This window comes from Phanerochaete carnosa (genome assembly GCF_000300595.1).
Source record: "Phanerochaete carnosa HHB-10118-sp unplaced genomic scaffold PHACAscaffold_5, whole genome shotgun sequence".
NCBI lineage: Eukaryota > Fungi > Basidiomycota > Agaricomycetes > Polyporales > Phanerochaetaceae > Phanerochaete > Phanerochaete carnosa.
This window is the reverse complement of record NW_006767632.1, coordinates 361,336-385,325: the sequence shown is the minus strand read 5'-3', so window position 1 is coordinate 385,325 and position 23,990 is coordinate 361,336. Positions and strand designations below refer to the sequence as shown.

At 54.4% G+C, this 23,990-nt stretch overlaps 9 protein-coding genes across 9 annotated transcripts; 4 read left to right on the top strand and 5 right to left on the bottom strand.

Moving 5' to 3' along the window:
* Positions 1-1,899: 1,899 nt before the first annotated feature.
* Positions 1,900-5,307, bottom strand: PHACADRAFT_142873 (uncharacterized protein). Its single transcript, XM_007395315.1, has 2 exons — positions 4,676-5,307; positions 1,900-4,633 (listed from the first exon to the last, which is right to left on the bottom strand). The coding sequence occupies exons 1-2, from the start codon at positions 5,285-5,287 to the stop codon at positions 4,124-4,126; spliced, it is 1,122 nt and encodes a 373-aa protein (XP_007395377.1). The 5' UTR covers positions 5,288-5,307; the 3' UTR covers positions 1,900-4,123.
* Positions 5,308-5,320: 13 nt separating this feature from the next.
* Positions 5,321-7,453, bottom strand: PHACADRAFT_208558 (uncharacterized protein; the record flags this gene model as incomplete). The annotated part of the gene is made up of 17 exons (XM_007395314.1): positions 5,321-5,679; positions 5,742-5,774; positions 5,834-5,976; positions 6,030-6,087; positions 6,144-6,231; positions 6,292-6,392; positions 6,442-6,500; positions 6,559-6,570; positions 6,627-6,651; positions 6,719-6,753; positions 6,803-6,828; positions 6,880-6,923; positions 6,979-6,988; positions 7,048-7,146; positions 7,195-7,208; positions 7,264-7,342; positions 7,395-7,453. The coding sequence occupies 17 exons, from the start codon at positions 7,451-7,453 to the stop codon at positions 5,539-5,541; spliced, it is 1,026 nt and encodes a 341-aa protein (XP_007395376.1). The 3' UTR covers positions 5,321-5,538.
* Positions 7,454-10,045: 2,592 nt separating this feature from the next.
* On the top strand, positions 10,046-11,010 carry PHACADRAFT_255339 (uncharacterized protein). Its single transcript, XM_007395313.1, has one exon. The coding sequence runs from the start codon at positions 10,064-10,066 to the stop codon at positions 10,775-10,777; it is 714 nt and encodes a 237-aa protein (XP_007395375.1). The 5' UTR covers positions 10,046-10,063; the 3' UTR covers positions 10,778-11,010.
* A 41-nt stretch (positions 11,011-11,051) lies between these two features.
* Positions 11,052-12,292, bottom strand: PHACADRAFT_255338 (uncharacterized protein). Its single transcript, XM_007395312.1, has 4 exons — positions 12,162-12,292; positions 11,953-12,112; positions 11,433-11,902; positions 11,052-11,370 (listed from the first exon to the last, which is right to left on the bottom strand). The coding sequence occupies exons 1-4, from the start codon at positions 12,181-12,183 to the stop codon at positions 11,258-11,260; spliced, it is 765 nt and encodes a 254-aa protein (XP_007395374.1). The 5' UTR covers positions 12,184-12,292; the 3' UTR covers positions 11,052-11,257.
* A 280-nt stretch (positions 12,293-12,572) lies between these two features.
* Positions 12,573-14,276, bottom strand: PHACADRAFT_208554 (uncharacterized protein). The gene is made up of 3 exons (XM_007395311.1): positions 14,125-14,276; positions 13,915-14,068; positions 12,573-13,861 (listed from the first exon to the last, which is right to left on the bottom strand). The coding sequence occupies exons 1-3, from the start codon at positions 14,191-14,193 to the stop codon at positions 12,774-12,776; spliced, it is 1,311 nt and encodes a 436-aa protein (XP_007395373.1). The 5' UTR covers positions 14,194-14,276; the 3' UTR covers positions 12,573-12,773.
* A 249-nt stretch (positions 14,277-14,525) lies between these two features.
* Positions 14,526-17,714, top strand: PHACADRAFT_119928 (uncharacterized protein). Its single transcript, XM_007395310.1, has 2 exons — positions 14,526-17,536; positions 17,589-17,714. The coding sequence occupies exon 1, from the start codon at positions 14,884-14,886 to the stop codon at positions 17,317-17,319; it is 2,436 nt and encodes an 811-aa protein (XP_007395372.1). The 5' UTR covers positions 14,526-14,883; the 3' UTR covers positions 17,320-17,536; positions 17,589-17,714.
* Positions 17,715-18,216: 502 nt separating this feature from the next.
* On the top strand, positions 18,217-19,771 carry PHACADRAFT_96058 (uncharacterized protein; the record flags this gene model as incomplete). Its single annotated transcript, XM_007395309.1, has 7 exons — positions 18,217-18,569; positions 18,628-18,848; positions 18,898-18,984; positions 19,036-19,121; positions 19,181-19,241; positions 19,295-19,488; positions 19,538-19,771. The coding sequence occupies 7 exons, from the start codon at positions 18,217-18,219 to the stop codon at positions 19,769-19,771; spliced, it is 1,236 nt and encodes a 411-aa protein (XP_007395371.1).
* Positions 19,772-20,291: 520 nt separating this feature from the next.
* Positions 20,292-21,643, top strand: PHACADRAFT_183876 (uncharacterized protein). The gene is made up of 2 exons (XM_007395308.1): positions 20,292-20,499; positions 20,558-21,643. The coding sequence occupies exons 1-2, from the start codon at positions 20,370-20,372 to the stop codon at positions 21,328-21,330; spliced, it is 903 nt and encodes a 300-aa protein (XP_007395370.1). The 5' UTR covers positions 20,292-20,369; the 3' UTR covers positions 21,331-21,643.
* A 34-nt stretch (positions 21,644-21,677) lies between these two features.
* PHACADRAFT_255327 (uncharacterized protein) lies at positions 21,678-23,847 on the bottom strand. Its single transcript, XM_007395307.1, has 6 exons — positions 23,775-23,847; positions 23,623-23,717; positions 22,525-23,567; positions 22,103-22,475; positions 22,021-22,044; positions 21,678-21,959 (listed from the first exon to the last, which is right to left on the bottom strand). Exons 1-6 carry the CDS (start codon positions 23,818-23,820, stop codon positions 21,900-21,902), a joined length of 1,641 nt encoding a protein of 546 aa, XP_007395369.1. The 5' UTR covers positions 23,821-23,847; the 3' UTR covers positions 21,678-21,899.
* Between the last annotated feature and the right edge of the window lie 143 nt (positions 23,848-23,990).

Below are 23,990 nucleotides of genomic sequence, written 5' to 3'. Positions count from 1 at the left end.
CGGCATTCCGACCATCTCGGGAAATATTGTGCGTAAAACTGGCTACATGCAGTGCACTATTGGGCTAAAAATGTACTTCGATCCGATATTTGCGCAGCCCGTCCGGCCCTCGACGGTGCTGACATATTCGGCGCTCTTTCCGCTCTCACCTCGCCGTCAGCATCCGACGTGTAACACATCCCGACACCATTGCTCGCATTTCGTGCGCACGCGCTGCACACAGCTCGTACAACGACCTACGACGCTGGGGAACTTCCCCTTAGTGCTTGTACCCGACTTACGCGAGCCAGTGCATGGGCTTACGCCCGTCCTGCTATTTCGAGCGCGCTGGATGTCAGCCTGCAAGCCGACTCTACGTACAACTCGACGTCTCGGATCTCCACGCTGAAGCAACGCTCTGCGTTATGTATTTGGGGCCATCAGTCTCCGAGTACAGTACTCCGCCCTCAGCTAAAGCATGTTGACTAGTGCTATGCACAGCGTCACCCGAGTCACCCCCAAGCGCAGCCGAAGCGCCTGCGGTCAGCGTTGTCTCGTGAAGTCTATCCATCCCAATATCCAGCGGCCGAAGGGCGGTGGGAACTGGCGGGCGCAACTCTTCCCGTTCACGTTTCACCAGTTCACCATTGGACTAGACCTTTGCTGCCCCTGCATGTGGAGTGTCGCGATCGAAGAGTTTTAGTGCCGCAGCCAGCTGCTTGTTTCGATCGAGTCAATGTGCAGCGCTCGGCTTTCTTGTCGTTGAAAAAGAAGTCGCCCGCCTGCCCGTCTCCGGGTACCATTCTATCGTGTACATTTGGTCAGATGATTTGCTTCCGGTGAATCCCATGGTTGTATATTCTCATGATCCGTGTCCTTCTCTCACAACGGCTTCCAAGGTTCCCTACACCGGTTTTATCTTTGCGAGGCCAGCTCACGTTTAGTGGCTTCCACTCGCTGAGATTACGTTGCTCGGAAGGTCATTTTTCAGCCGAACGTGGCGAAAGTTTCTTGAGCCGCCTCGTCTTGCTCTGCTCAAGCGCACTAGGACGACAATGCGAAGAATGCGAAGTGCATCCTGTGGGCTCATTGTAAGTCATGCGTTGCTATCAATACATATATACCCATTATGTAGGCTGTTCGCTTAGCTTGAATAGAACCTACAGCTACTCGCCCCCTTATGCTCGCTAAGCTATCCTATTCGCTTCTGCCGCCCAAACATCTTTGCTACATAATTAATATCGTCATGAACGATCATATCCACCCTTAGTCCCGTCTTGCTGCGCATCTTCTACCTTCGTATCTTTGCTCGCTCATGATACCGCTATTAAAATTGGCGAGGTTATATACTTATTATGGCATCCGTGGTTATGAGTTCAACGCTCAACGTTCGACGCTCAACATTCAACGTTCAAATGTTCAACGTTTTCAACGTCCATCGAATCGTCATCGCCCATGCTTGTAAAGGCATGAACAGCCTGAGATACACTCGCATAAATCCCGGCGATTACTCTCGGGCTTGTCCAGTGACTTGAACATGCTACTCAGTCAGTCGTCATACCATATTCCTGCCTTTGAGGCAGATGGTTGCCGCTTCTTCGTGTTGCCCCTTACACATGTGGTCTAGACTGCGAAAGATCAACCGTCCTGCTTGCGAGCATGGGAACTACACTGCTCATATTCCCATGACGCATAAGCGCTAAGCCTTGCTCGAGCTTGCTCAGCCGCAGGGACTCAGTACCGTTCGATGTATGCGTGCCAGCTCCTGTCTACGGAGAACGTATACAAATGAAATGATCTCGAATGATTTAAGTAGCCGTCGTGGTTTCCACGGAAACCTATTCAGGCACACGGAGTGACATGCTGTGACAGAAGTCTTTGTCTCAGATGTCACAAAAAGTCACCAAATATGACCGTCACGCGGTTCCCACCGCGCCCCAAGTGCAACAAAAACGAGGTGGTCAGCCAACATCTTCGCCCTTGTTCCCGCCCTCATCGACCCTGTCGACGAGCTCGACGTTCGCTCTTTTCTTGCATCGCTCCTTTTGCATCACGCTCACAAAGCATCAACAATGTCCTCGAGCCATTTATCTCCCGCCGTGCGGGGGCGCCGGCACCGACGTCAATTAGCGCGACTTCCATCCTTTGGCAACGATATCGCGCAAGAAAAGACTCCACGCGACAACTATCCTCGCAGTCCCGGACTTCTTGATTTAGGCAATGTGGGAGATGGTACAGACTTGTTGGATATTCCAGTTCTGGGAGATGCTGGCGGAGGGGAAGGATTTACACAGAGTGTAACGACAATTGTCAACAGCGTCGTGCTGCCATTCACCACCATCCTTCAAACCAATATCGCAACAGTGCTCGTTCCTGTGGAGAGCACGGTTCCCCCCACGGCCAATACGCCTACGCCCACCTCCGCTCAGCAGTCAAGCACGCAGGCCCAGACGAGGTCATCCCAGACGAGCTCCTCCGCGCAAACCTCGGCTCCGTCTACTGCAAGTTCTTCCACTTCTTCCAGTTCAGCTACTAGCTCGAACTCTTCGGGCGCCTCCTCTGCTAGTTCTGCAAACCCATCTGTCACTCCGCTACCATCTAGCAGCACATCCGTTGTCGATAATGGCAACTCTTTCGTTGGCACCCTCTCGAGCACGGTCACCGGCTCTGCTGCTCCGACAAGCGGCGCGGATCAAGCGTCCACTACCTCGAGCAAAGGCCTCTCTGGAGGCGCGATCGGAGGCATAGTCGCGGTCTCCATCATCGCCGCAGTCGTCATGCTCGTGTGGGTCATCCGCAAGATCTTCCTGCGCCGCCGCGCGAAGCGTCATGAGACGTTTGTCTGGCCGAAGCCCGACTTCGGCCCCGGGCAGGACCGTGAGAACGACATCTCTGAGAAGATGTACCTCCGCAACGATGGCGCAAACCCGCCCCAGGTCCCCGAGAAGCTCACTACTCTCGCCTCTCCGACCGTGCCCGCGCTCACACCTCCGCCTATGTCGTACAATAACCCACTCCCCGTCGGGGCCCCGGTGCAGAGCCCAACGCTCACAGCTGGCGGCGCTGCGGTCTCACTCAGTCCTGCGTCCGCGGGTGCGAACTACGCGTGCGTCCGGTGCACGTACATCCCGAACCTGCCAGACGAGCTATCGGTCACTGTTGGCGAGACGGTGCGCGTGCTGAACGAGTACGATGACGGCTGGACGCTTTGCCTCAACTCGCACAGCGAGCAGGGCGTCGTTCCCCTCGAGTGCCTTGACCGCAGCAACGCACCGCTGAAGAACCCTGGCCAGTACCTCGGCCAGGGCACCGGCGACTGGCGCATGTCGCGTCGCGCGAGCAGCCTCCATGGCGCGCAGACTGCGGCTGCTGTGAGGTATTGAATGACTGCCTTGGTGAGACTCTGTTTTTCGCGACGAAGGTGCGCTCGTTCTAATCGCGACTAGGTCTGAAAGCTGTGCTTCATATTATCGACTGCGCCGTGACCGTATTGTATCGCGTACCCTTCCTGTTATCCTTGTGCCCTTGCCGCTGTTGTATACCATTTTTTTCATACCCTTCCTGTGCCAACTCCCCGTCTATCCCTCTGTCTCCTCTTCTACTCCGTCTTTATTTTTCTCGGCTAGTTTGACCGTACTAAAGTACCATTGCAGGGTGTAGGTTCAGTTTAGAATCTTTTGGCGCGTGTATGACCCCTACAGGCCTACAGTCTTGGAGGGCTTATATGAGAGTTGACTTTATGATATGATGGGCATCTAGAAGTCGTCGACGGGCAGTTATTTCGCGCAAGTCTGCGCACGCACAAGAGTACGGGGAAGCAATTGTCAGGTACATTCGCCCCCTGGCGCCATCCTCCACTTTACGCTTTTCTTTGTTTTGTTCTGGGTTTTCGCACTGCCACAGTTAGGGACGACGGCCGTCAAGCTTTCGAGATTAGACATCCGCACGCTGCAAGGTAGCAGACGTTAGCGTGCGCTGAATAGCGCTGACTCTGCCTTCAAGGATAGACAGGTGCCAAAGCTAGAATGATACCTTCATTTACGTATACACTGCTAGAACAAATCCGCCTCAACTGAACGGCATCTAAGTGACCGTAATGTGAGAGAATTAGAGGTGATAGCCGCATGTAAGTCTTACACACTGTTTAGCTACCCAAGGCTTGCGGCCCCAGAAAAGGGAAATCTGACGTGTCCCAACTCTCCACGATTCCTTTCGCCCTACGCTCGACCCACCGGTCGTTCCCCCAAAAGCCCCAGCCTGCCATAAACCTGCACCAGTCAACGATAGACAGTTCCCAATGCGCCCAAAATTTGTCGAAAGTATATTCGGATCCGTCGGCTGGTTCTCGAGCAGCGACTTCTTGGAACCTGTCGAAGTACTCCTGGAGTATCTCGCGTTCATCCGCGAGAGATCTCAAGAGCTTTGGCTCCACAGATGTCCCCAGGAAGTACACTAGGTCGAGCGTGGACAAGCCGAGCCCTACGTACTGGAAGTCGTATAGAGCACAGCACAGAGCCAATTCCGTAGCGGATGACGACGCCTTGCCTCCACGTCGTGGGTATGGATCTCGATTGAATACAATGTTTGCGCCCTTGACATCGCCGTGCATGAGCGTGCCGTACGCTTCAACCTCATGGTTGACCGCGTCGTTCACCTACCGGCCAGACGGTTAGAGTAAATTCAATAAGAGGCTGACAAGACGTACCTTTTCGACCCAGGGCATGAGCCAGCTATAATCGTCCTCATTGGTCTGCTCCAGCTCTTCTCTGCGGGTGTCAAGGTACCAGTAGGTCCCTCGCTCCCAGACCCCGGCCGACTCGCCTGATTTCCACTGCATTGGCGGCGGAACCAGAGGGAGTCTTACCGCACCTTCGCGGCTATGGGTACGGAAGAATGTGCCATGAAAGCCGGAAAGCCAGTGCAAGACGCATGTAGTCGCGTCCCTGTCCAGGCTTCCGCTTGCGGGGTACGGGAACTCTATCGAAAGATCTTCAAGGAGCAAGCTGTGCTCAGCGTCGCTCTGCAACGGGTAGTCTTTCGCGACCTTGACAGTTTCAGGCAGGCGAGAGGTAAGGTGCCGATAGAACCATCGCTCGACGTCATATGAGAGCAGCCTTCGGAGGTGCGACTCGTCAGGGTGTGCGACCGCGGGCGGGTGAATCGATTTGAATATTAAAGTGTGCGGTTCGGATGAGAGATGGAGACGATAAATGTAGCCGTAGTTTGACCAGAGAGAAGCAACTTGCTCTGAAGAGGTGGCTTTGAGCTCACGGGGGAGCACAGGCAAGTTTGATCGAGCTAGCGGCATGAGGAAACCTAGCGTTCCGCGCCTCGAGGTCCCGCCAAGATATAGATACTATTATACACAAGATCTCCGCACAATCTAAATAATATATAGCCTTCTGATCTACACATACTACTCTTACATTCGCAGGTAATGCGAGCCCACACGAGCCCAGAGCGATGGGACAGTATACAAATGAGAACGTGACGAAGATAGCGAGCGGTAAGACAACAAGAAGATATGGATTATGCCTAGAGGGTCGTTAATGTCGTGAGCTAGGGCAGCTTGTGCAAGTCGTTGAAGGGTACATCTTTGCCATCGCGCGGGGCGTACACGGGCTCGAGGTCCGTGGGATCGGGCTCGGCAGATTCGACGTCCGTGACACAGTGCACAGACTTTTCGACTGTAATCTGTACCTAGACATCCGAAAGACGGTGAAAAAAAAACGCACATAAGGGACGAGATACGAAGTACTGACCGTGTTCGTCGTGTTCACAGTGTCGGAGGGGCCCTGATATCGGCGACCTCAGCTGTGGCGTCCGACTTCGTGGAGTACTTCGATGTACTCACAGTATGACTGCGCGGCGTATGCGGATGGCCTGTAGAGAAGACTGTCCCGAGACGGATACTGTTGTTGCGCCCCGCCGAGCTGCCCGCCCGCTCCTTGATATGTGACCGTGCGTTGAGCGTCGCCAGAAACGAATTGGCATAGGCTGCATTGCCTGAAGGTTAATGCTACTGTCAATCCGGATTGACTTGAACGCACTCTTGCTAATACAGAAATGCAGCGCGAGGAAGATGAAGTTACTCGGCATTGTAAGCCACTGTTGGCATTCATCAGGACGCGCGGAGCCAGCATCACTGTTCGCGAACAACGTACGCAAACAAACGACGCGACGGTGAGGGTGAATGTCAAAAGACCGCTTTCCACCGTATACCGGATGATTGAATCTATGATTTCGTCCATACTACACGAATATCAGCACGGCCCGTGCGCTGCGTAACGAATGAAGGTCGGACGAACTTACCCTTTAAAACCTGTCCTACGCTTCTGCAGAAAGTAGCATAGCGAGGTTGCAATGATAAAGTCCACAGAGGCAGAAATGGCAAGGCCGGTCGTGAACGTCCACTGTACGTGATGAGCAGCAATCACCGCAGCGACGAACGCAGTAACTTACTCCAGCTCCATCGTGAAAGCCCTGCCAGGTCTTGAACCGGCTCATCTGTACTACAGTACCTGACAGTCGTCGTCTTCAGCGTTTACTCGGGAGCGAGAGCCAGATTAAAATACTTACCGAATGCACTCACTGCGGAGAATCCATCAACAACGTCAGTACACACACAGGGATACATATAGACATACACATGCGGAGAAACGCAAGCAGAGCCTATGTTGTTCCCGGGGGCCGGCGATGAGCGACATCAAAGATTGTGGGAAGGTCGAATTTCACATACAATCGTGCCCGACAGTGCCTTGTTGCACTTGCTCACTAACGAGGGATCAATCGGAATTGCAGTGCGATAAAGGCGGAGACTTACAGGTCCATACTCGATGCGTGAAAAACCTATCATGCGAGCAGTGAGCCAAGAGCAACGGGAGCGAAGAATGTACGTACAGGTGTATGATAAATGTCAAGATACCCGTGATGGATATTGTCACCTGTATCCGATGCGCGTCAGTAAAAATTCCACCGCACTCGCCCGCGGCAACTCACGCTGACTTCCCTGACGAAGAGTATGGCTTTGAGTGCCATCGATGAAGTACGTAACTCAGCATCACTCACCATGCGATGCGTCTTATGGCCAAAGGGTTACCAATGCCATTGACTAGACATCGAAAGACCGAAGCTATGACGAACGACGAATGCAGGAGATCAAGGATCCTGAGAGACATGAGAGATCGAACGACACGGTATGAACAGCAAGCTCACCATACAAGTAGCACCTAAATCGACGCGGTGAGGAGACATTCACCGTCGAGAACAGTAGCTGAAGTTCACCATTATCTTATTTCGTAACCGATCGTCCAAGTAGCTTCGACGATAGTAGAAAGCTTGCGTCGACACTACTCCTGATAAGCTGTAGCTCCATGTCAGGAACAGGGGGAGCCTCGCACTGAGTGCCCACGTACAATAGCGCGATAAGCCCCCCGACGAGCAGAGCCCCGTAGGTCAGGCTTTCCGGAGCCATAACGGCGTAGGGAGCACACAAGCAGTGTGTCCGGCGGATAAGAAACGAATGCTCGGGGAGAGCTACGGACAGCTAGACAGTTTAATATCGCGGTCCCCCGGCGGCTTGCTGGAAATGACAGAATCCAGGGGTTGCATAACGGTCCTCACCGGAACCAATCCCGATCAAAGGCACAGGTGACTGACCCGCTCACAGAGCCGGCAGGCTTGAAACAGCTAGGGATCGGAGAGCCACAGGGCCGAGGCAATTGATTCCTCCATCAAGGCGCTGCTCTACATTCGAGCGAAAGCCGCCTGCGACCAGGCAGCTGTTGGCTTGGGATGTCACTCCACCAACGGTCTCAGGGTGTTTGGAGCATACAATACCTAGCGTGTAGTCTTACCACTGGGAAAGTCGAGTGCCCAGGGCGTACGTCTATATGACATCCATCCTGGCGCTAAATTATCTGAGTCTGCACCGGAACAGCTTAGCGGGCGAAAGTCCAAAGTCTAAGTTATAGCAGCTTCGCATATCTTTAGATAACCTGTCGTAATCTGGTAGCGTGAAACGCGATGAGGCGTGTACCACATACCCAACGGCTGATGGAGACGGGACGCACAAAGCGACTGGGCATATGCGGTGGTGGGTTCAAAAACTGCAGAGAGCTGAACAGTGAGACGAACCTGAGCAACAGGACCGTACGAGGTATCATATATTATTACTCACAGAGCAATCGACCGCATGTCTTTCTTTTCCAGGACACGATGGCACGTATATAGCCGCATTCGATGCAGCAAACACTAACTGCCCCGAGGGTAGCGGGAGATAGGATGATAGGTGGCTGGAAGGTTATGCTTGCTATCGACGCCACGCACGCCCCAGGACGATATGCGGCCCATCTGTGCAGAATGTTCATGCTGTTTGTAGACCCTAGTGCAGCGAAAGGCGTCCGCGGCGTGTCGAGCGTGAAGAAGCGGCACGCCTGAGCGTTAAGGCAGGCGCGGAGTTGGGGGGGGGGGGGGGTAAGGCCATTGAGAGCACATCTAGTTCGGTAGGGACACTAGTAACCGACGAAGTTCAGCCACGAAGTCGTCATTCTAAGTATTAATAGTCAATGCAGGCTGTAAGAAATTGCCATCCGATGAGCTGTGTCCTAGCGAGTGAGTATAAGGCAGGACCCTCACAATGTGTTCAGCCTCGAGGGTCAGTGAATCTGCATTAGGCGTAGACAATCAGAGGAAGGTTCAGCACATATCTGACACACTATCTGTGGCACAAGAAAAAAAGTACGAATTCATGGTCAAGATTCAAGAGCAAATAGCTCCGGGCCAAAGCGCCGGCACCCGCCAACCTTGCTATTTTGGGAAAGCCCGACATGCCGATCCCGCCGCCATTCATTTTGCAGGGTTTCGCCGGCCTCTTTGCTAGCACCCATGACTTTTGTTCATATACAGGAATTTATCCCCGTTCCTGGTGTCTGTCCGCTTCTTGTCTTGCCCTATATTTTACCCAAGCATCCCTCGCCGTGACACGAGGCTTACCACAGCCTACCACAGCCAAGCATCCTGATGCTTGGCACGCATCCCATCCCCACAGCAGAGCCTGTCTGTCTCACATATCGCCCCACCGTCTACGTCTCCCCCAGATATTGCAGGCGTGAACTATGAAGGCGAGGAACTAGTGCAGGTACGCGAGGCCAGACGTCCGTTCTGGGCATCACGGCCGTGTGCGTAAATGCGATCGCTTCCGTCCTTATGAGCATCTTCCGCAGGTCCGGCCTCATTGTCCCGCGAAGCGGCTTACCTTACCTTATTACCCTCGCCAAGGACTCGAGTGGCCCTAGGGGTTTCTGCCTGTCTCTGTTGTGTTCCTCTCGCCCACTTCGAGGTGCACAACGTTAACCATGTCGCAGTGTCAGACGTCGGCGACTGCTACACAATTCGCCACTATCACGACAACTAGTCTGTCGACCTCGACGCAAGAAAGTGTGACAACCATCCCGGCATCCCTCACCACCATCGAAACCACCGTATGTCCAACATCGTCGGGAGCTAGCGGCAATGCGGGTTGTAGTACCGTGGATTCAGTGAGCACCATAAGTCCAGGCGAGTATTCTCTCGCACCGTAAAAGTTACAGGGCTCACAAATTTCCAGAACAAGTGCAGACAACAGGCGTTCAGGTGGTCATCACAGTGCCGATAACAACGACTTCTGCGACTGCGACACTTTTCACCACCTCCTGCTCGTCTACCAGCAGCGGAGACAGCACTAGCTCGTCTTCGAGTTCGAGCACGACTAGTTCATCCTCTTCACCATCATCACAGTCAAGTGCAACGTCTTCAAGCATATCCACGTTGCCGCCGACCACTTCATTTTCCATCATCCAGTCCTCCTCAACTTTGCCTGGAGGCTCAGTGGTCGTCGTCTCCAGCACGTCAACGACTGTTATAACACCCTCAGTCACTGTTCCTGTTACGAATACGAACAACGACTCATCCAGCTCTAATGTTGGTGCCATCGTCGGAGGCGTCGTGGCCGGAATTGGCGGTCTTGCTGCCATTTTGCTGCTCGCATGGTTCTGCATGTGCGTCCATCCGATTCTGATATTTACCACAGCAAAGCATTGACTTTATGACCAGGCGCCGCCGGAAAAAGCACCGTGACGACGACCTCGACGACATTAAATGGCCGGTTACGACTGTCAAGCACGACAAATATCGGAACGGCGACACGCTTCTCGATGAGCCCCCCGAGAGGCCGACGCCCTTCGACGCCTATCAGTATGGCGCGGTCGGTGACAGCCCCGCGCCCGCGACGCCTGGTCCACAGCACCAGGATCTGCCCGCAGTTGCCTCGAGCAGGTACACCAACCCATGGGGCAGCACGCCGCCGTCAACCGAGGCCGCAGGACGCTCGACGAGCCCGCCAGCCGCACCAACGAGCGAGGGCAGCGTGTACAGCGGCACGGCGCCCAGCGCAAGCGAACACAGCGCCGGGCGCCGGGCTCTGCAGGTGCGCAACCTCGCGCCGACCGCGCCTGCATTCCCGCCGGGAGACATAAAAGACCGGACGGTATTTCTCAGTGCCGACCGCGGTCTCCACGTCGCCCCGGGCGCTGCGTCTGGGTCCGCATCTGGCGCCCAGCACTCGCCTGTGCAGCCTGGGCAGGCGGGCCCGTCGAGCTCCAGTGAAGCGGTGGATGCGGCTGCGGCTGCCTCCGCGCCCTTCCAGCATCAAGATGCCGGTGCCGTGCCCATAGCGCAGGCTCGACGACCACAAAAAGCAGCTGAGGCGAGGTCGGACGCTGTTGACCATGTTGATGCTCCCCCTGCGTATGAGGCTTAAAAGACTTTGTTTCATGTCTCCGGACCCTATGTTTTATGGTTGTTACTTCGGACACTGATAGTGTTAATACCGAGTATCTCTGGCCCTTTACTTGTGTGATACCTCCAGAGACTCGACTCCGTTATTTGCAATAGTTTTGGAGGTCCCAGTGGTGTGCAGTTCCATTTCGATCTGTCTGCGATGCTATTAGTACATCTTATGTGAATGTGTCAATATACCCCGTAATTGTGACAAGAAATTTCCACAGGTCCCGAGTCGAGACGTGCAAGATATTATATCGTACGGACTCCATTAGATCTTGAGTGGTATCTATCCTACATACATGTGGGTATCTATTAAGCTACAGCACGTGTACACTATTAGGGACTCGCAGAGTCTATTTCTCAGTTAGAGTGTTGGAGATAAAATTACAAAGATACAAGCAAAAGATTGTTCGAGGTCATGTGTGGCGTCGTGAGCATGCATGCATGCGCATGTACTCTAGATAGCGGTCGTACTTGACTTGAAGCGCGGTTCTGGTGCGCTATCACGATCAGCGCGCGGCTGTGTCGCGAAACGAGGGAGCGTTTCGAGCGGGCGGGAGATGAGGAAGCCTGTGCAAAACGGGTCATTCAGCGACGTCGGCTAACGGACAGGCGACGGGTGATCCACGCACCCTTGAGGCCTGCCTTCTTCTCGCCGGCATTGCCGAACCCGTAGCTGGCCTGCTTCTCAGGGTCCCTGTTGAAGATGCCCGCGACGAAGCCGGACTGGGGACGCGCGAAACGCGGGCGCGCATCGTTCACGTCGGTGCGCCAGGACGTAAAGCTGCGGCGCGCCTTGGCGCTCTCGCGGAAGACGAGACCGAGGACGATGTTGAGGCAGCCGAGCGCGAAGAGGAAGAACGCGGCGACGAGCGTGAAGTCGTCGACGTGGTGCGAGAGGATCGTCGCGCCGATCAGACATTGGAACACGCCCAGTGGGCCGAGGCCGAAGCCACTGCCCAGCACGGGGAAGTACCGGTCGAAGAAGGCAAGCGGCCAGCCAACCTCGGAGAGGATGAGCACAATAATCTGGAAAATGATGAATAGGCGGTTGACGACTGCCCAGAAGACGCCTGCGGGTTGGTTTGGAACTGTACTGTTCCTGTAGAAGAGGTGAGTATGACTTACGCTTGCGATCACGTGAGTACGTACTCTATGTAATCACAGTCTGCAAAGTCTTGGTCGCTGGCGTTTTTCATGAAGTTGTTCACCGCTTCCACATCATTAACGAGCACAAATATTGAGCTCGCAAACACAAGGAGCATGGCAATAATGCTGAGAATCCGGACGGCATTGAGGCCGATGAAAACATCTAGGACGTGTCAGCCACCAGCGTTGCAGAAGGGAATATCGGTACTCACATGCGCGTGGAGGAAGCATCATGATTGAATAACGTTACAGTGACTTTTTTTCGAAAGTAAAACGCTGATTATAGAGGCGTCAGGTGTTCCAGCACCGAGAGAAGAAAAATGAGAGTGGGTGGAAAATGCAAGAGCGTGAGTGAGGGGATACGAGGGGACGTTTCCAACGTAAATGAGAGTCACCCAGCTCGTACGAGACATTTATACGTACATTGAACACGCGTTTAAAAGTCGTCATGGTCTTTTTTACTATTGTCCTCAACAATGCGCGGGGTATAAAGACAATAGGGACTTTGTCGTCGCTTACAACGCTTGCCCGAAAGGGAGAGACGGCGGCCATTACGGTCACGTTGTTGTCACAATTGAGCGTGACGCGCTGTGTTGTCCGGTTGCATTTGGGCAACCGACGGCGGGGAGCGCCCTTGTGGCGTTGCGCTAGCAACCGACATTTGGCGCTTGCGTATTGTAGCCCAATGTTGCAGGGAGCTGTTCATGTTCACGAGCTGCAGAGATGGTCGCCAGTTTCCGAACATAACATGAGGTTGATGCTGCATACTGAATGCCTAAAGATATAAGAATTGCTACGTACAAGTGCGGAAGCGGAGATATCGCTTAATCGGAGTCCGATAGTTCCATGTCGGACTCGCTATCAAAACTATTAGAGGTTATGATGCATGACTTCGTCAAAGACTGGGGAGAAAGAGAAGGGGGAGGCTGAGGTAGATTAACAGACCCAGGAGGTGGCGAAGGCGGAAGCGGCGGTGGGGAAGAGCTCGGAGGCGGCGGAAGCGGTGGTGGGGAGCTAGGCGGCGCGGGAGGTTGGAGGAACGGCATGACGAATTGGGCGAAATCAGTCCAATGTCCATGAGCTGTGCTGTCGTACGTCATTATCAGATCATCCAAAGGCTCAAGCCCGAGTTGTGGAGGTGGTGGTATGTAGACGAAAAGTTGAGAGTTGGAGAAGTAGGTCTCGGGATAGTTCGCCCATCTGCGCACCACGTCGGTCGTCGAAGACTCGGATATTTCGCCTTCTTCGACGTTCGACGGCGAGTCTCCTAAAGATTCTGTGCGTTTGTCATCCGGACGTATCGAGTCTTGTGCCACCAGACCAGTCCTGGTGGGCAGGGTCAGCATCTCATGGGTATCGCCATGAATTGAGAACTCCAATTCGTCTTCATCAGAGGTACCGTCTGGATTATCTTTCCCCGTGATTCTTCTCCAAACACGTATTCGAGGATCTTCTTCAGCAATCCAACCCTTCGGGTAGCCAATGTCCGCTATATTGCGCAGCCATGGCACGTACTCGCCTACATCGCCATCTGGGATATCTAGCGCATCCCGCAGCTCCGCACTCCTGATCTGCCCAGGTTCAAACATCTCCAGCCACTCGACGCGTTGCTTCTTCCACTGCTCAAACTCGTGGATGCGTTTGTTTGGGCCAGACCAGTCACTTTTAAAGAAGTCGTATAACTGTCGTGTGAGCGCAATCAACTCGCGATTGCGGCGTTCGGGGCAGTCAGAGAGGATGTGTTCGGTGGAGCCGCAATTGAAGCAGCGACGCGCGTCGGGACCGTCTGCGATAATCTCGTCTTCTGAGCCCAGCGTCGCGTGTACAGAACGCGTGTACTCGGGCACCTCGTACTTCAAGAGCTCTGGGTTGGTTCCATAGGGGCTCCAGAAGAAGCCTGTTGTTGCTGCTGCTGGGTGTTCCGCCATTCGTCGAGTGCCTTAAAGACCGTCTGCGCGTCCCAACGTCCTTTCGCGACTTCTTTGCCGTCTATGTGCAGCGCAGGGATCCAATACACATACTTTCGCTTCCACTCCTCCTGGTCTGCGTCTTGAATGTTAACCGTCTGAAGCTCGAATTCGCGCTTCTGGCGGACTTTGGCGAGCTCAGCTTTGGCAATCTGCAGCGTTCGTCAGGTCTGTAGGGTAAGAGCAGAGTTAGGTACGGGACACTCACATCACAAAGCGAGCACTGCGGTCCCGAGAACAGCGTCAAGCGTGGTACCCGACTTAAACGTCCAGCCATGCGCGCTGGGCCACTATGAACACAAAAAAAAAAAAAAAAAGGAAAATATGCGAGTGCAGACGTGCAAGAGTACTTAGTTGAGTCTGGAGCCTGGGGCGTTTAGCGAATACTATTTGCATGGTAGCTTGGCGACAAGACCCTTATTCCTCCATTCCCAAGGGTTGTTGGCGGAAATTATTACCGCGCGTAATTCTTGAGACCGTGCTCCGTCCTCCCAACGACATCGTTGCCCGTTGCAGCCACGCTCTCATGACTGCTCCATGACTATCCCCGATCCTCCATGGAAGCGTAAGAGTAAGTTTGAGGTCTTGCTTTTCGCGATCGCGATAATTTAAACTGATATTCGCAGCGCGACCATGCCCATTTTACTCCCAAGGTCGCTGCTTGTTCGCTGATTCATGCAACTTCCTGCATGATGTCAAAATAAAAGTCAAGAACCCAGAAATTACGATAATCTCAAGCCCTACTCCCCAGTCTACTCCTGCTCTTTCGCGTAGCGACTCGATTACATCCAGTCCCATCTCACCTAGCACCGCACTTGGTAGAGTGCGGTCACCACCGCGTTCTCCGCGGCTGTCAAGTCTGCTCCTTGCTCTCGGTAATGCCATTGAGCCGGACGAAGAAGACGATGGTTCAAGCTCTGCGGAATCTAGCACGCGTCACGCCGCAGAGCTCGTTCCGCCAGATGCTATGTTTGGGCAGGTGTCGCCACGCCGGAGTAATTTCAGTGAAGCGGCGAACGAGCAGGCTGAGGCAGAACATGAGATTATCAGTCTAAATCCCCTGGCGGAAGACAAGCACATGACTTCGTCGTCGTCGGACGAGTTCGCGTCTCACAATCGCAATTCGCAACCGCTGTCTGGAGAGTCTGTTCGCGAATCTGAACGCACCGACATCATGTCCCCAGTTGAGCTGATGACCGGCCCTCCGTTCTGGCACCCTATTGGAAATCTCCCACAGACATTTCAACGCGAAGACTCTGTCGATTCTGGCTATGCTGACAACTGGACTGGGCCCCAACAGTTTGTACTGTCGCCACCACATAGAGACACGCCCGGACGCTACTCAACCTTGTCACTCCTTTCCTCACCGTTCGGCTCGCCTGCTCGTGCGATTTCTCCCAAATTCGCACCGACTGCGCTGTCAGGTTGGCCTCCTGGTTCTCCCCGATCAGGTACTTCGAACTCGGAGTCGGTGTTTGAGCATCCTCACATCTCAAATCATGGAGGAGACCATCAATACGCACAATCATTTGATGAGCTTGATAGCCCGAGAAAGTACGAAGCGGAGCGCAAGCGTCGTTCGGACGCAAGTCGTATTTCCGACGCAGATCCGGACAAGACTATTAAGCAGAGTCGGCCGTCGTCGTTGCACGTTGCAGCAACGAAGGCTCATGGCGTGGATGTGGCGTCTTCGTCTTCAGCATCTTCTGTGATTCATCAGCCGCCAACAAAGCCGTCTGTTCACAATGTCTCTGCATCGCCGGAACCGCCGCAGACTATCTACCCGCTCGAGCCGTCGCCTTTCCTTTTAGGTTATGAGGACGAGGGATCATCATTTGCTGCTCCTGAGCCCGGGACTCAGGACGAGCCGCCTTCAATCGAGTCTCCGCCTTCGCCAGCTCCGCGCTCCACCGTTATGGGGCCAGCCTCGACATCGTTTGACCATGGTCGATCTCCAATAGCCGCGCTACCCATCAGATCCCCTCATACTTCCCCTCAACGCTCCCCAAGCCGGCGGTACTCAGGATCTCCGTGCCTTGTTCAGTTGTCTACCACAAAGTCCCCAGCCCATACTTCTCAATCAGCTATAAGTCAACGCAGTCCAGCCTCGCTTCATCTTACTTCGCCGTCACCTGCAGCACCCGTCTTCCCAGCCACCTCTATTCCTGAGCCGCTCTCGAACCCCTTCAGCCCCTCATCTTCACATTCACCCCTACAGTCTGTCGGAAGCGGAGCACCTGTACAACACGAAGCCGAGGAGCATACTATACTGTCTGCAGATTTGTATGCAGCGCACGTGAATTCGCCTGTTTTTCACGAGAATGAAGTGGACCAAGAGGCTCCTGAGGATGCAGGAGGTCAAACCGTTTCGTATGCTAGCCACTACAGAGCGGTAATTGATCCTAATATTCCGCCGGCTGCGACCGAGTCCGAGGATGCTGCTGAAGAGCGGTCGGTGTCGTTTGCGAGTTTGTATGCTGCACAACTCAGCCCTGTGCGGCGGGTGCCGGTAGGGAACGTTGATAAAACTTCAAGTGACGAGCAGCCAAAGTCATATACTTCTAACAGCCAAGCACGTACCTCCTCACCAGCACAGTCAGCCCACGACAAAAATGCTACTTCAATTACCGCTGAAGATCGGGCTGTCCCATACTCAAGCATTCATGAGTCGCCCGTTGCAGGACCTTCGCGACTGGCGAATCCCCCAGTGCAGATGGTCTCGACAGAAAGCACCAACTCTCCCGAGCAGACATTCTCATATGCAAGCTTCTATGACGAGGCACCGCTGGCCGACCCGACCCGTCACTCGACCCCTCGTTCGACCCTCTCGCGCTCCGTCTCCCTCAGAAGCATGTCCACTCCCCTGTCGGAGCGTACAGTGCTCTCCCGCTCCGCATCTATGCGAGCGACGTCGACGCCACGCTCGGACCGCTCGCTGTCTAGGTCCTCTATTAGGAGCAGTGCGCGGCGGACACCGTCAGCACTGCCTGCGAGGCTATCATCTCCGACGCCAAGCATATCTAATACTACGGATTCTCCGCTCCTGCACCCTCTAGAACGCGACTCGACGCTGCTGTCGCCGTGCGACAGCCCCTACGCGTCCCCGCGAGCGATATTGGTCCACGACGCACAGGATAATAGCGTGCAAGACGTGCCCACAAATCGCAGGCTCTCGCGCGATGCTCCGCGCAGTCCGGACCATTCGAGAGCGGCGCAAGCAGCGTCTCCGTATTCTCTAGACTCGCCCCCCGCAACAGCGGCATCAGAGCCATTGGGATCGCCGGCTGCCTCCCGCCGGTCGTCAATCTCGGACTTCCAGCCGAACTCTGAGGGCCAGACGTCTCGAAAGTCGAGCAAAGTGGCTTTCGGGTTCAGGAACTCGACTACTGTGGGTCCACTCTAGAATTATGCATCGCAGCACCCTAATGGTTTGGTAGACCCGAATACAAGATCCTTCAAGTACTTCTCGGCCGGGCAGCGCACCCTTGGTGCGCTCTCGCCCCCCGGCGCTGGTCGGTCTCTCGTTTAACCGCAGCAATTCTATGAACAATAGCCGGCAGGACCTGTTATCTCCCACTGAGTCGGCTTCATCTGCCGGCAAGCTGAGGCCGCTTCGATTGGTGGGTGGAATTTACATTCACAGCAGGAGCTTCATTAACAGAGGGTGTACAGTCCATTCTATTGAACTCTTCCAGCTCTAGTCTTTCATTGAACTCTGCTGTCTCCTCGTCTCCTTTGTCTTCTGGCATGTTTCTACCACGGACCGCTGAGCTCACTCCTGGTATGTCAATCTGAATCGTCTTGTTTGATTACTGTAAACTGACTAGTAACGCAGCTACATCTCATTCACCTTCATCACCATCTGTACAATCGGAACGTTCATTATCTAATAACCAATATGTGAGTCGTTAGGCGTATCATATACGGCGAAGTCAGTAACATATACTGCTACTAGTCACCACTGCACTACATACCCAATAATTCCTTGGCAACTCAGATACCTGCTGCTGATTCTTCATTGGCCCTGGATGATCCGGATCGGATGCTTTCTCGCTCTCGTTCAACTTCAATTGCTACTTCATCTGCTTCTCGGAATCGCGACTCAAGCCCCGGTACTTCATACATTTCCCATAGACTTTCGCACGTCATTCGTTCTTCAAGTAGACTCTCCGAACCAATCCGACCTATACCCGAAGACGAAGAGTACGATAATGACGCCAACCCTAGCTCCGAGCTCACCGTCCGCGCGGATGGGGACCAGCCGCCAGCTTCCGCACCTGCTTTTGACCGACCGTCCTCTATGACGTCCTTTCACGAGCCCGCACACGCTATTGCAACGCCGCGGCCAACGCTACTATTCGCCATCGCGAGCGACAATGTCGATGAGGTGCGCCGCGTGCTGGAAAGCGGCGAGGTGGGGCCGAACGACGACGTTGGACCACAGTCCGCACTCGCATTCGCACTCACCGCAGGGAACCTCGGGCATCGTAAGGATATTGTCAAGCTTCTCCTTGCGCATGGTGCAAACCCAGCCAGCCTCCGTGCGCAGCCTGGACATAGCGCTCGCTCGTCAGTGGCGTCGTCCGCACAGGTGGCTGGTACGGATGGCCTGGTGCGCCCCGACATGTTAGAGAATTTGGACCCTGCGACGAGGTGGGATATCAAATACCCGGAGTGTACATTATCGTACTGACTTGCGGCGGCCGTGCAGATATTACATTACTCGCGCTGACGCGCCCCAGACCCGTCGAGCGTCGTCCTTGATCCACCGCTCATTCTTCCGTCCGCTGACGCGGGTACGGTATGACCTTATCGGCCAAGATCGCGCATTGGAACAGCTGTTCAGGGTGCTGAGCATGCCAACCATGGCGCCCATCGTTGTACTGCTCTGTGGACCTAGTGGACACGGGAAGAGTCTTCTCGCCAGGAGATGTGGGTCTTTACATTAAGTTTGACGTAGTACTTTGTTGATGAGCTACAGTCGGATCGTTGCTGGATGTCCCGACGCACACCGTGAACATGACCACTCTACGGACCACTCGGGATATCTGGAAGAGCTACTCGATGAGTCCTTACGAGGTACGACACATATTAGACTTCGGAAGACACTCAATGATAGCTGAACAGATTCAGGAACCGACTGATCTGACGCTCGCCGAGTTCCTCAAGGAGAACGAAGGCCAACGCTGCGTCGTCGTTCTTGATGTGAGTCTGTGCCAGTTGTGCTATATTCGGTATTTAATTCTACCGCTATACCTTGATAGGAAATTGAGAAGACTGAGAACGAGGTCATCCTATCATCTCTTTTAATGCCTTGGGAGCTGGGTATGTTTGCACTCCGCGCTGATTTTCCCAGAGGACACTGATTGCCCTCTCAGGACGTGTTTCATTCGAGGCTAGTCAGCGCCATGTTGATTGCTCGAAAGTGATCTGGCTTGGGACCTCGAACATCGGTCACAATCTAGTCTTTGAGCATCAGGCTACGAGACATAGCCCGGAAGCCCAGATGTCCCGCGAGGAATACGTCGACCTCATGAAAATGCTCCGACCGAAGGTCTCGGAGCGGCTGGGAGTGAGTGCTCTTCCGGTTGCGCAGATATATGAGCTTATTCCTGTTCTAGCCCTCGCTTCTTTCACGAGTGACAACAGTCCTGCCGTTCGTTCCCTTCACCACGGACGAGAAGATTGCGATTGCAGCGGAAGCTCTGTTCTCACTCTCCGAGGACGCGGCGGAGTCGCTACCTGCGGCGACGGTGGAGAAGCTGGTGAAGGACTCATTGCAGAGTTACGTACCTGCTGAAGGTGCACGGTCGCTATACCGTGCTGTTTCGACACAACTTCTCGACACCCTCTAATGGATTACTAGGCTAGTGTATTGCTGTAATACGAATCAACCCGCTGACAGACCCATTACCAGACTGCTCGGCCGTCTGTCGTTGTAATGTACACAGCGTCGGGCGTCGGGTACCTACGTCGGCGGAGGCAGTGTGCCAGGATACGCGGGCAAATAGCGGATCTGAGCGATATGTTGCATGTTCCAGTCCAACAGCCTCCGAGGGATGCAGTTATTGCGCCTCCTGAGCTTTCTACAAGTCGACTGCCTTTGCGTTGTATAAGTAAGCCGGACGTGCCAATTTAGTGAGCCGTTCGCAAGCAAAATAGGAAACTCCACACCTGCCTGATGCGGTGTTGGACTAGCCCGATAAGGGCACAGCGTAAGCGCCTTCCGCGGCAGAAATACTTGATGTCTTTGGTATGAAACATATCCTCTGGATGTGCATCAATGACCGACGTCTGCTCGAAATTTACGAGCATGATATATACGCCGTCCGCCCCCATCCTGGTTCCTCACCTTTCTTCTCCCTTTTTTCTCGTTCGTTCTTCCAGGGACCTTGTCCCTCCCTTTTTCCTCTCGTTTCTTCTCGTTTACGCCTGTGTCTTTTCTACTCCGTTATGGCCGTCATCAACGTGCACAATAGTGCGCTGGAGCAGAGGGAGAACACGGAGGCTGCTACGAAACATATGCCGGCTTCCACCAAGGCTTTAGCCGCTATCGTTGTACTTTTGGGTGTGGTAGTGCTTGGTCAGTTGTACTTTGTCACTGCTAAGCTACCCTCGTTGACACTGGACGCATTCCTCAGGCATTGTTGCGTGGAGGGTCGGCAAGTGGCGCAGGACCAAGACCCGTGCTGCGTCCCAGAGCCTCGGAGGCTACGTCCCGAAAGAGGCTATTGCCAAGGAGTCATCCGCCCCAGCCCTCGACACCGACGACAAAGCTGATCGTGAGCTTAAAACTTACAAGTGGCAGCGCATCGCACTGCCCGCTTCCGCGCACTCGCTTGACAAGACCGTTACGAAAGGCCCGACCCGCTTCTTCAAGCCGTTCAACTTGCGCCCTGCGCCGCTCCCCCTGAAGAGTACCCCGCCGACGGCGCACACAATGCAGACCCCCGCGCCGCTAGTCACTGTGCGCTTCGCCGACAAGGATGAGAAGGAGGCACGACGCATGACGCCGCACGTGAACGTGACGATGCAAATGCTCAAGTCCGGCGACGCCGCGTCGCCGCTGCAGAGCCCCGTGCGCGGTGTGTCAATGGGCCCCGACTCGCCGATGTTCAAGAGCCTCGCCTCGGCGTCGAAGCTCGCCGGCGCGGGCAAGAAGGACCTCCCGCGGCTTATGGTCGTCGTGAGCACGTACGTGCCGTCGCTGCCCGACGAGCTGCACATCGCCGTCGGCGAGCCGCTCCGCATGCACGATGAATACGAGGACGAGTGGTGTCTCGTCCAGCGCATGGTCGGGTCGGACGAGGAGCGTGGCGTCGTTCCGCGCTTCTGTCTCCAAGAGGTCCCCGTTGCACAGCAGCCGCCGCGCACGAAGCGGAACTCGGTCCTCCAGACCGCGTTCCATCGCTAGACTCCTGCGTCTCCCGTTTGATGACGATACGCGCATCAGCACACGAAACAAGTTACGACGATGAACAACGCCTTAAATCTCCCTAATCAGACACACTGCGCAGACGCCTTAATCTGTGACGGACTTCACGAACTCGCAATCCTTACCTTGCGGACGCTCTTCTGAGAAGTCCGTCCCCGATCTTCATTCAAATATTTATTTAGTGTTTCGCATTTTGGACTTTCATCTTCTGCATGTACAGCTGCCATGTTGCCCTTGGCCTGGTCGTACTGATTTGCTTTTTTCTCAAGTTAATTTAATTTATCCCTAGCATCCTCATCCACTGATCCTGTCAGCGCCTCCAGTGACGATGTTTCGAGGCCCACCGGGGTGACTCGGCTGGCAAGTAGGATATGCCCCGGTACCGCCGAGTAGCATCCATTACTGGATGCAAATACTGTATACACGTAGAAGTGTACATGAAATTCTATGATAACCTATGCAGTGATGATGCCTAGTCCGCGACAAAGCGAGATGTGCGAAAGATCCTATGTATGCACGGAAATAGGTGAGATTAAATGTGGATGTGCTTATTGCAGCTTCACGAAGGAGGTGTCGATTCCATGGGAAAAATCCCATACGCAGATTCGCTGTAAAGGAGGGCCGTCGATCAGTACTAGGCTTATCGCCGCAGTGCAGCCATAAGCGTACCTGATCTTCACCGCAAGAGACAATCTGAACGGGATACAAAGTCTCAGTTTCAAGCAACAGCCCTCCATAACATGAAACATACCTTCGAATGGTCAAAGCCTACACAGAAAATACGTCCTGTGTGACCGCCAGCAAGATCAGCGACGAGCGCGCCAGTACTGCGGTCCCAAACTTTGACCGTATGGTCATAGCTTCCGCTAATGACGAAGTCCGAGTTGAGCACGACGCTCCGCACGAGATCCTCGTGTGTCTTCTGGGGAACACGCGGAGCCCCTGGTTTGGCGACACCTCCACAGGCGGGGCAAGGATCACCCGCAGCAGTTTGAGAAACGACGGATTCATCCATGTCTGGCGATGTTGACCATCCGCGGCCGGTGGAGATGTCGACGAGACGGAGGTGCTTGTCGGAGGACCCAGAGAGCACGTAAGGTGCTTGGAAGTCAATGGCTGCGAGTCTACAGGACGGTTAGTATAGCGTATAGCTACCACACGGGGCAGGCGTACCCTCGTCCATGGTGATTTTCAAATGTCTTGATAAGCTCACCGGTGTCTGCGCTCCAAATCTTCATGGATCTGTCGCCGGAGCCCGAGACGATGTAGTCACCAGACACGGATATGGCGTTGACGGCAGCACGGTGATCTTCCATGCGGAACTGACGCCTGAAGTCGGGCAACAAGTACGTCCTGATGGTGCGATCCTTCGAACAGGACACAAGCCGGCGATCATTGAAGCGTACGCAGAGCACGCTGTCCGTGTGGTCTCGAAGGATGCGAACAGGATCGCCGGTCGAAAGATCCCAGACGACGACCCTCCTGTCGCTTCCCCCACTGACAAGAAGGCCGTTGTATGCGCATATACTGAGCACACTGCCCTCGTGCACGCCTTCGATGACGCGCCGGAGTCCTCCCCCAGCGATGTCCCACTCGCGAATGCTTCGATCCTTTGAACCTGTGAATAGAACTTGGATGCCGGTGTCGGAATAAGTGTAGAGCTGGAGGCAGTAGATGGTATTAGAGTGACCGTTTGGCGCACCCCGCGTCTGTAGCGTTGAGAGATTGTATGAACCCAAGTAGAAGCGGTTCTTCAGACGCATGTGCGTGGCGAAAAGTAGCTCGTAGTCTGGCTTCGATGGCGCCGGCGGATGATGTTGGATCGGCATATGCCATGGTAGAAGTATCGGTCTGCGGGCAGGTTGGATCTGGGTTAACAGCGCTTTGACCACATGTGAGTTAGATGTCGAGGCCTGTGTGGCCTCCATTGCCATGGAAGAGAAGCCAGAATCGTCCAGCAGCATCTGTTCGACCAGCTCGTCTTCTTCGTCGCCCATGCCCTCATCGTCTGAGTCTCCGTATGTTGACGGCGCCCGGCCGTCTGTTTGAGACCCCACGCAGCTTCGCCATTCCCACTTCTTCTCCTGGCAGTGACGGCGCCACAGACTGCCATCGTTTGCGAGGGTCCCCCATCTCCTGCTCACCAGAGTGCACGTAACCAGAGTCTCCCAAGGGAGATATGAGAAGATCTGCAACGCGACTTCATCGGGAAGTAGCTGTGAATCATCACCTTCAGCGCACACGACCTTGCATGCATCTCCAGGAACGTACCCCAAGAATGTCGAGCCTTAAAAGAGGTCCTAATCTGACCTGTATCTTGGCTATAGAAGACCTAGGCAGGCTCGATAGCAAGCTCACTATCGCGTCTATCCGATGTTGGATCAGCCTACGCGGTGAGGAAAGCGGCCACATCAACCACTGACCTTCACGCTCCTGCACGGTCTGCAGCTTGGACAACTGGTTTTTCATGTCAGAGATAGCATAGTCATAGGTGAGGTCTATCATGCTCGGCGTTGTAGAAAGTGTGCCCGGAGACGTGGTGAACGTCGTGGAGACGTTGTTCGGTGTGCTGTCTTGTCGGGTGCCTTGTCTCCAGACTCTCCGTTGTGGGAAAGTGATCGGATCTGAGATCCGCACTG

Excerpts from the sequence above, each read along its gene's own strand:
- PHACADRAFT_142873 (XM_007395315.1), bottom strand. The coding sequence starts at position 5,287 with ATGCCGCTAGCTCGATCAAACTTGCCTGTGCTCCCCCGTGAGCTCAAA. Across the intron at positions 4,634-4,675 it reads GGGTCGAAAAGGTACGTCTT|GTGAACGACGCGGTCAACCA; the intron begins GTCAGCCTCTTA and ends TCTGGCCGGTAG.
- PHACADRAFT_255339 (XM_007395313.1), top strand. The coding sequence starts at position 10,064 with ATGACCAGGCGCCGCCGGAAAAAGCACCGTGACGACGACCTCGACGAC.
- PHACADRAFT_255338 (XM_007395312.1), bottom strand. The coding sequence starts at position 12,183 with ATGATGCTTCCTCCACGCGCAT. Across the intron at positions 12,113-12,161 it reads GATGCTTCCTCCACGCGCAT|ATGTTTTCATCGGCCTCAAT; the intron begins GTGAGTACCGAT and ends GACACGTCCTAG. Across the intron at positions 11,371-11,432 it reads GAAGAAGGCAGGCCTCAAGG|GCTTCCTCATCTCCCGCCCG; the intron begins GTGCGTGGATCA and ends CGTTTTGCACAG.
- PHACADRAFT_208554 (XM_007395311.1), bottom strand. The coding sequence starts at position 14,193 with ATGGCTGGACGTTTAAGTCGGGTACCACGCTTGACGCTGTTCTCGGGA. Across the intron at positions 14,069-14,124 it reads CGCAGTGCTCGCTTTGTGAT|ATTGCCAAAGCTGAGCTCGC; the intron begins GTGAGTGTCCCG and ends CGAACGCTGCAG. Across the intron at positions 13,862-13,914 it reads CAAAGAAGTCGCGAAAGGAC|CAGCAGCAACAACAGGCTTC; the intron begins GTTGGGACGCGC and ends CGGAACACCCAG.
- PHACADRAFT_119928 (XM_007395310.1), top strand. The coding sequence starts at position 14,884 with ATGTTTGGGCAGGTGTCGCCACGCCGGAGTAATTTCAGTGAAGCGGCG.
- PHACADRAFT_183876 (XM_007395308.1), top strand. The coding sequence starts at position 20,370 with ATGGCCGTCATCAACGTGCACAATAGTGCGCTGGAGCAGAGGGAGAAC. Across the intron at positions 20,500-20,557 it reads TTTGGGTGTGGTAGTGCTTG|GCATTGTTGCGTGGAGGGTC; the intron begins GTCAGTTGTACT and ends CGCATTCCTCAG.
- PHACADRAFT_255327 (XM_007395307.1), bottom strand. The coding sequence starts at position 23,820 with ATGAAAAACCAGTTGTCCAAGCTGCAGACCGTGCAGGAGCGTGAAG. Across the intron at positions 23,568-23,622 it reads TAAGGCTCGACATTCTTGGG|CTACTTCCCGATGAAGTCGC; the intron begins GTACGTTCCTGG and ends GATGATTCACAG. Across the intron at positions 21,960-22,020 it reads TCTCTTGCGGTGAAGATCAG|CGAATCTGCGTATGGGATTT; the intron begins GTACGCTTATGG and ends CCTCCTTTACAG.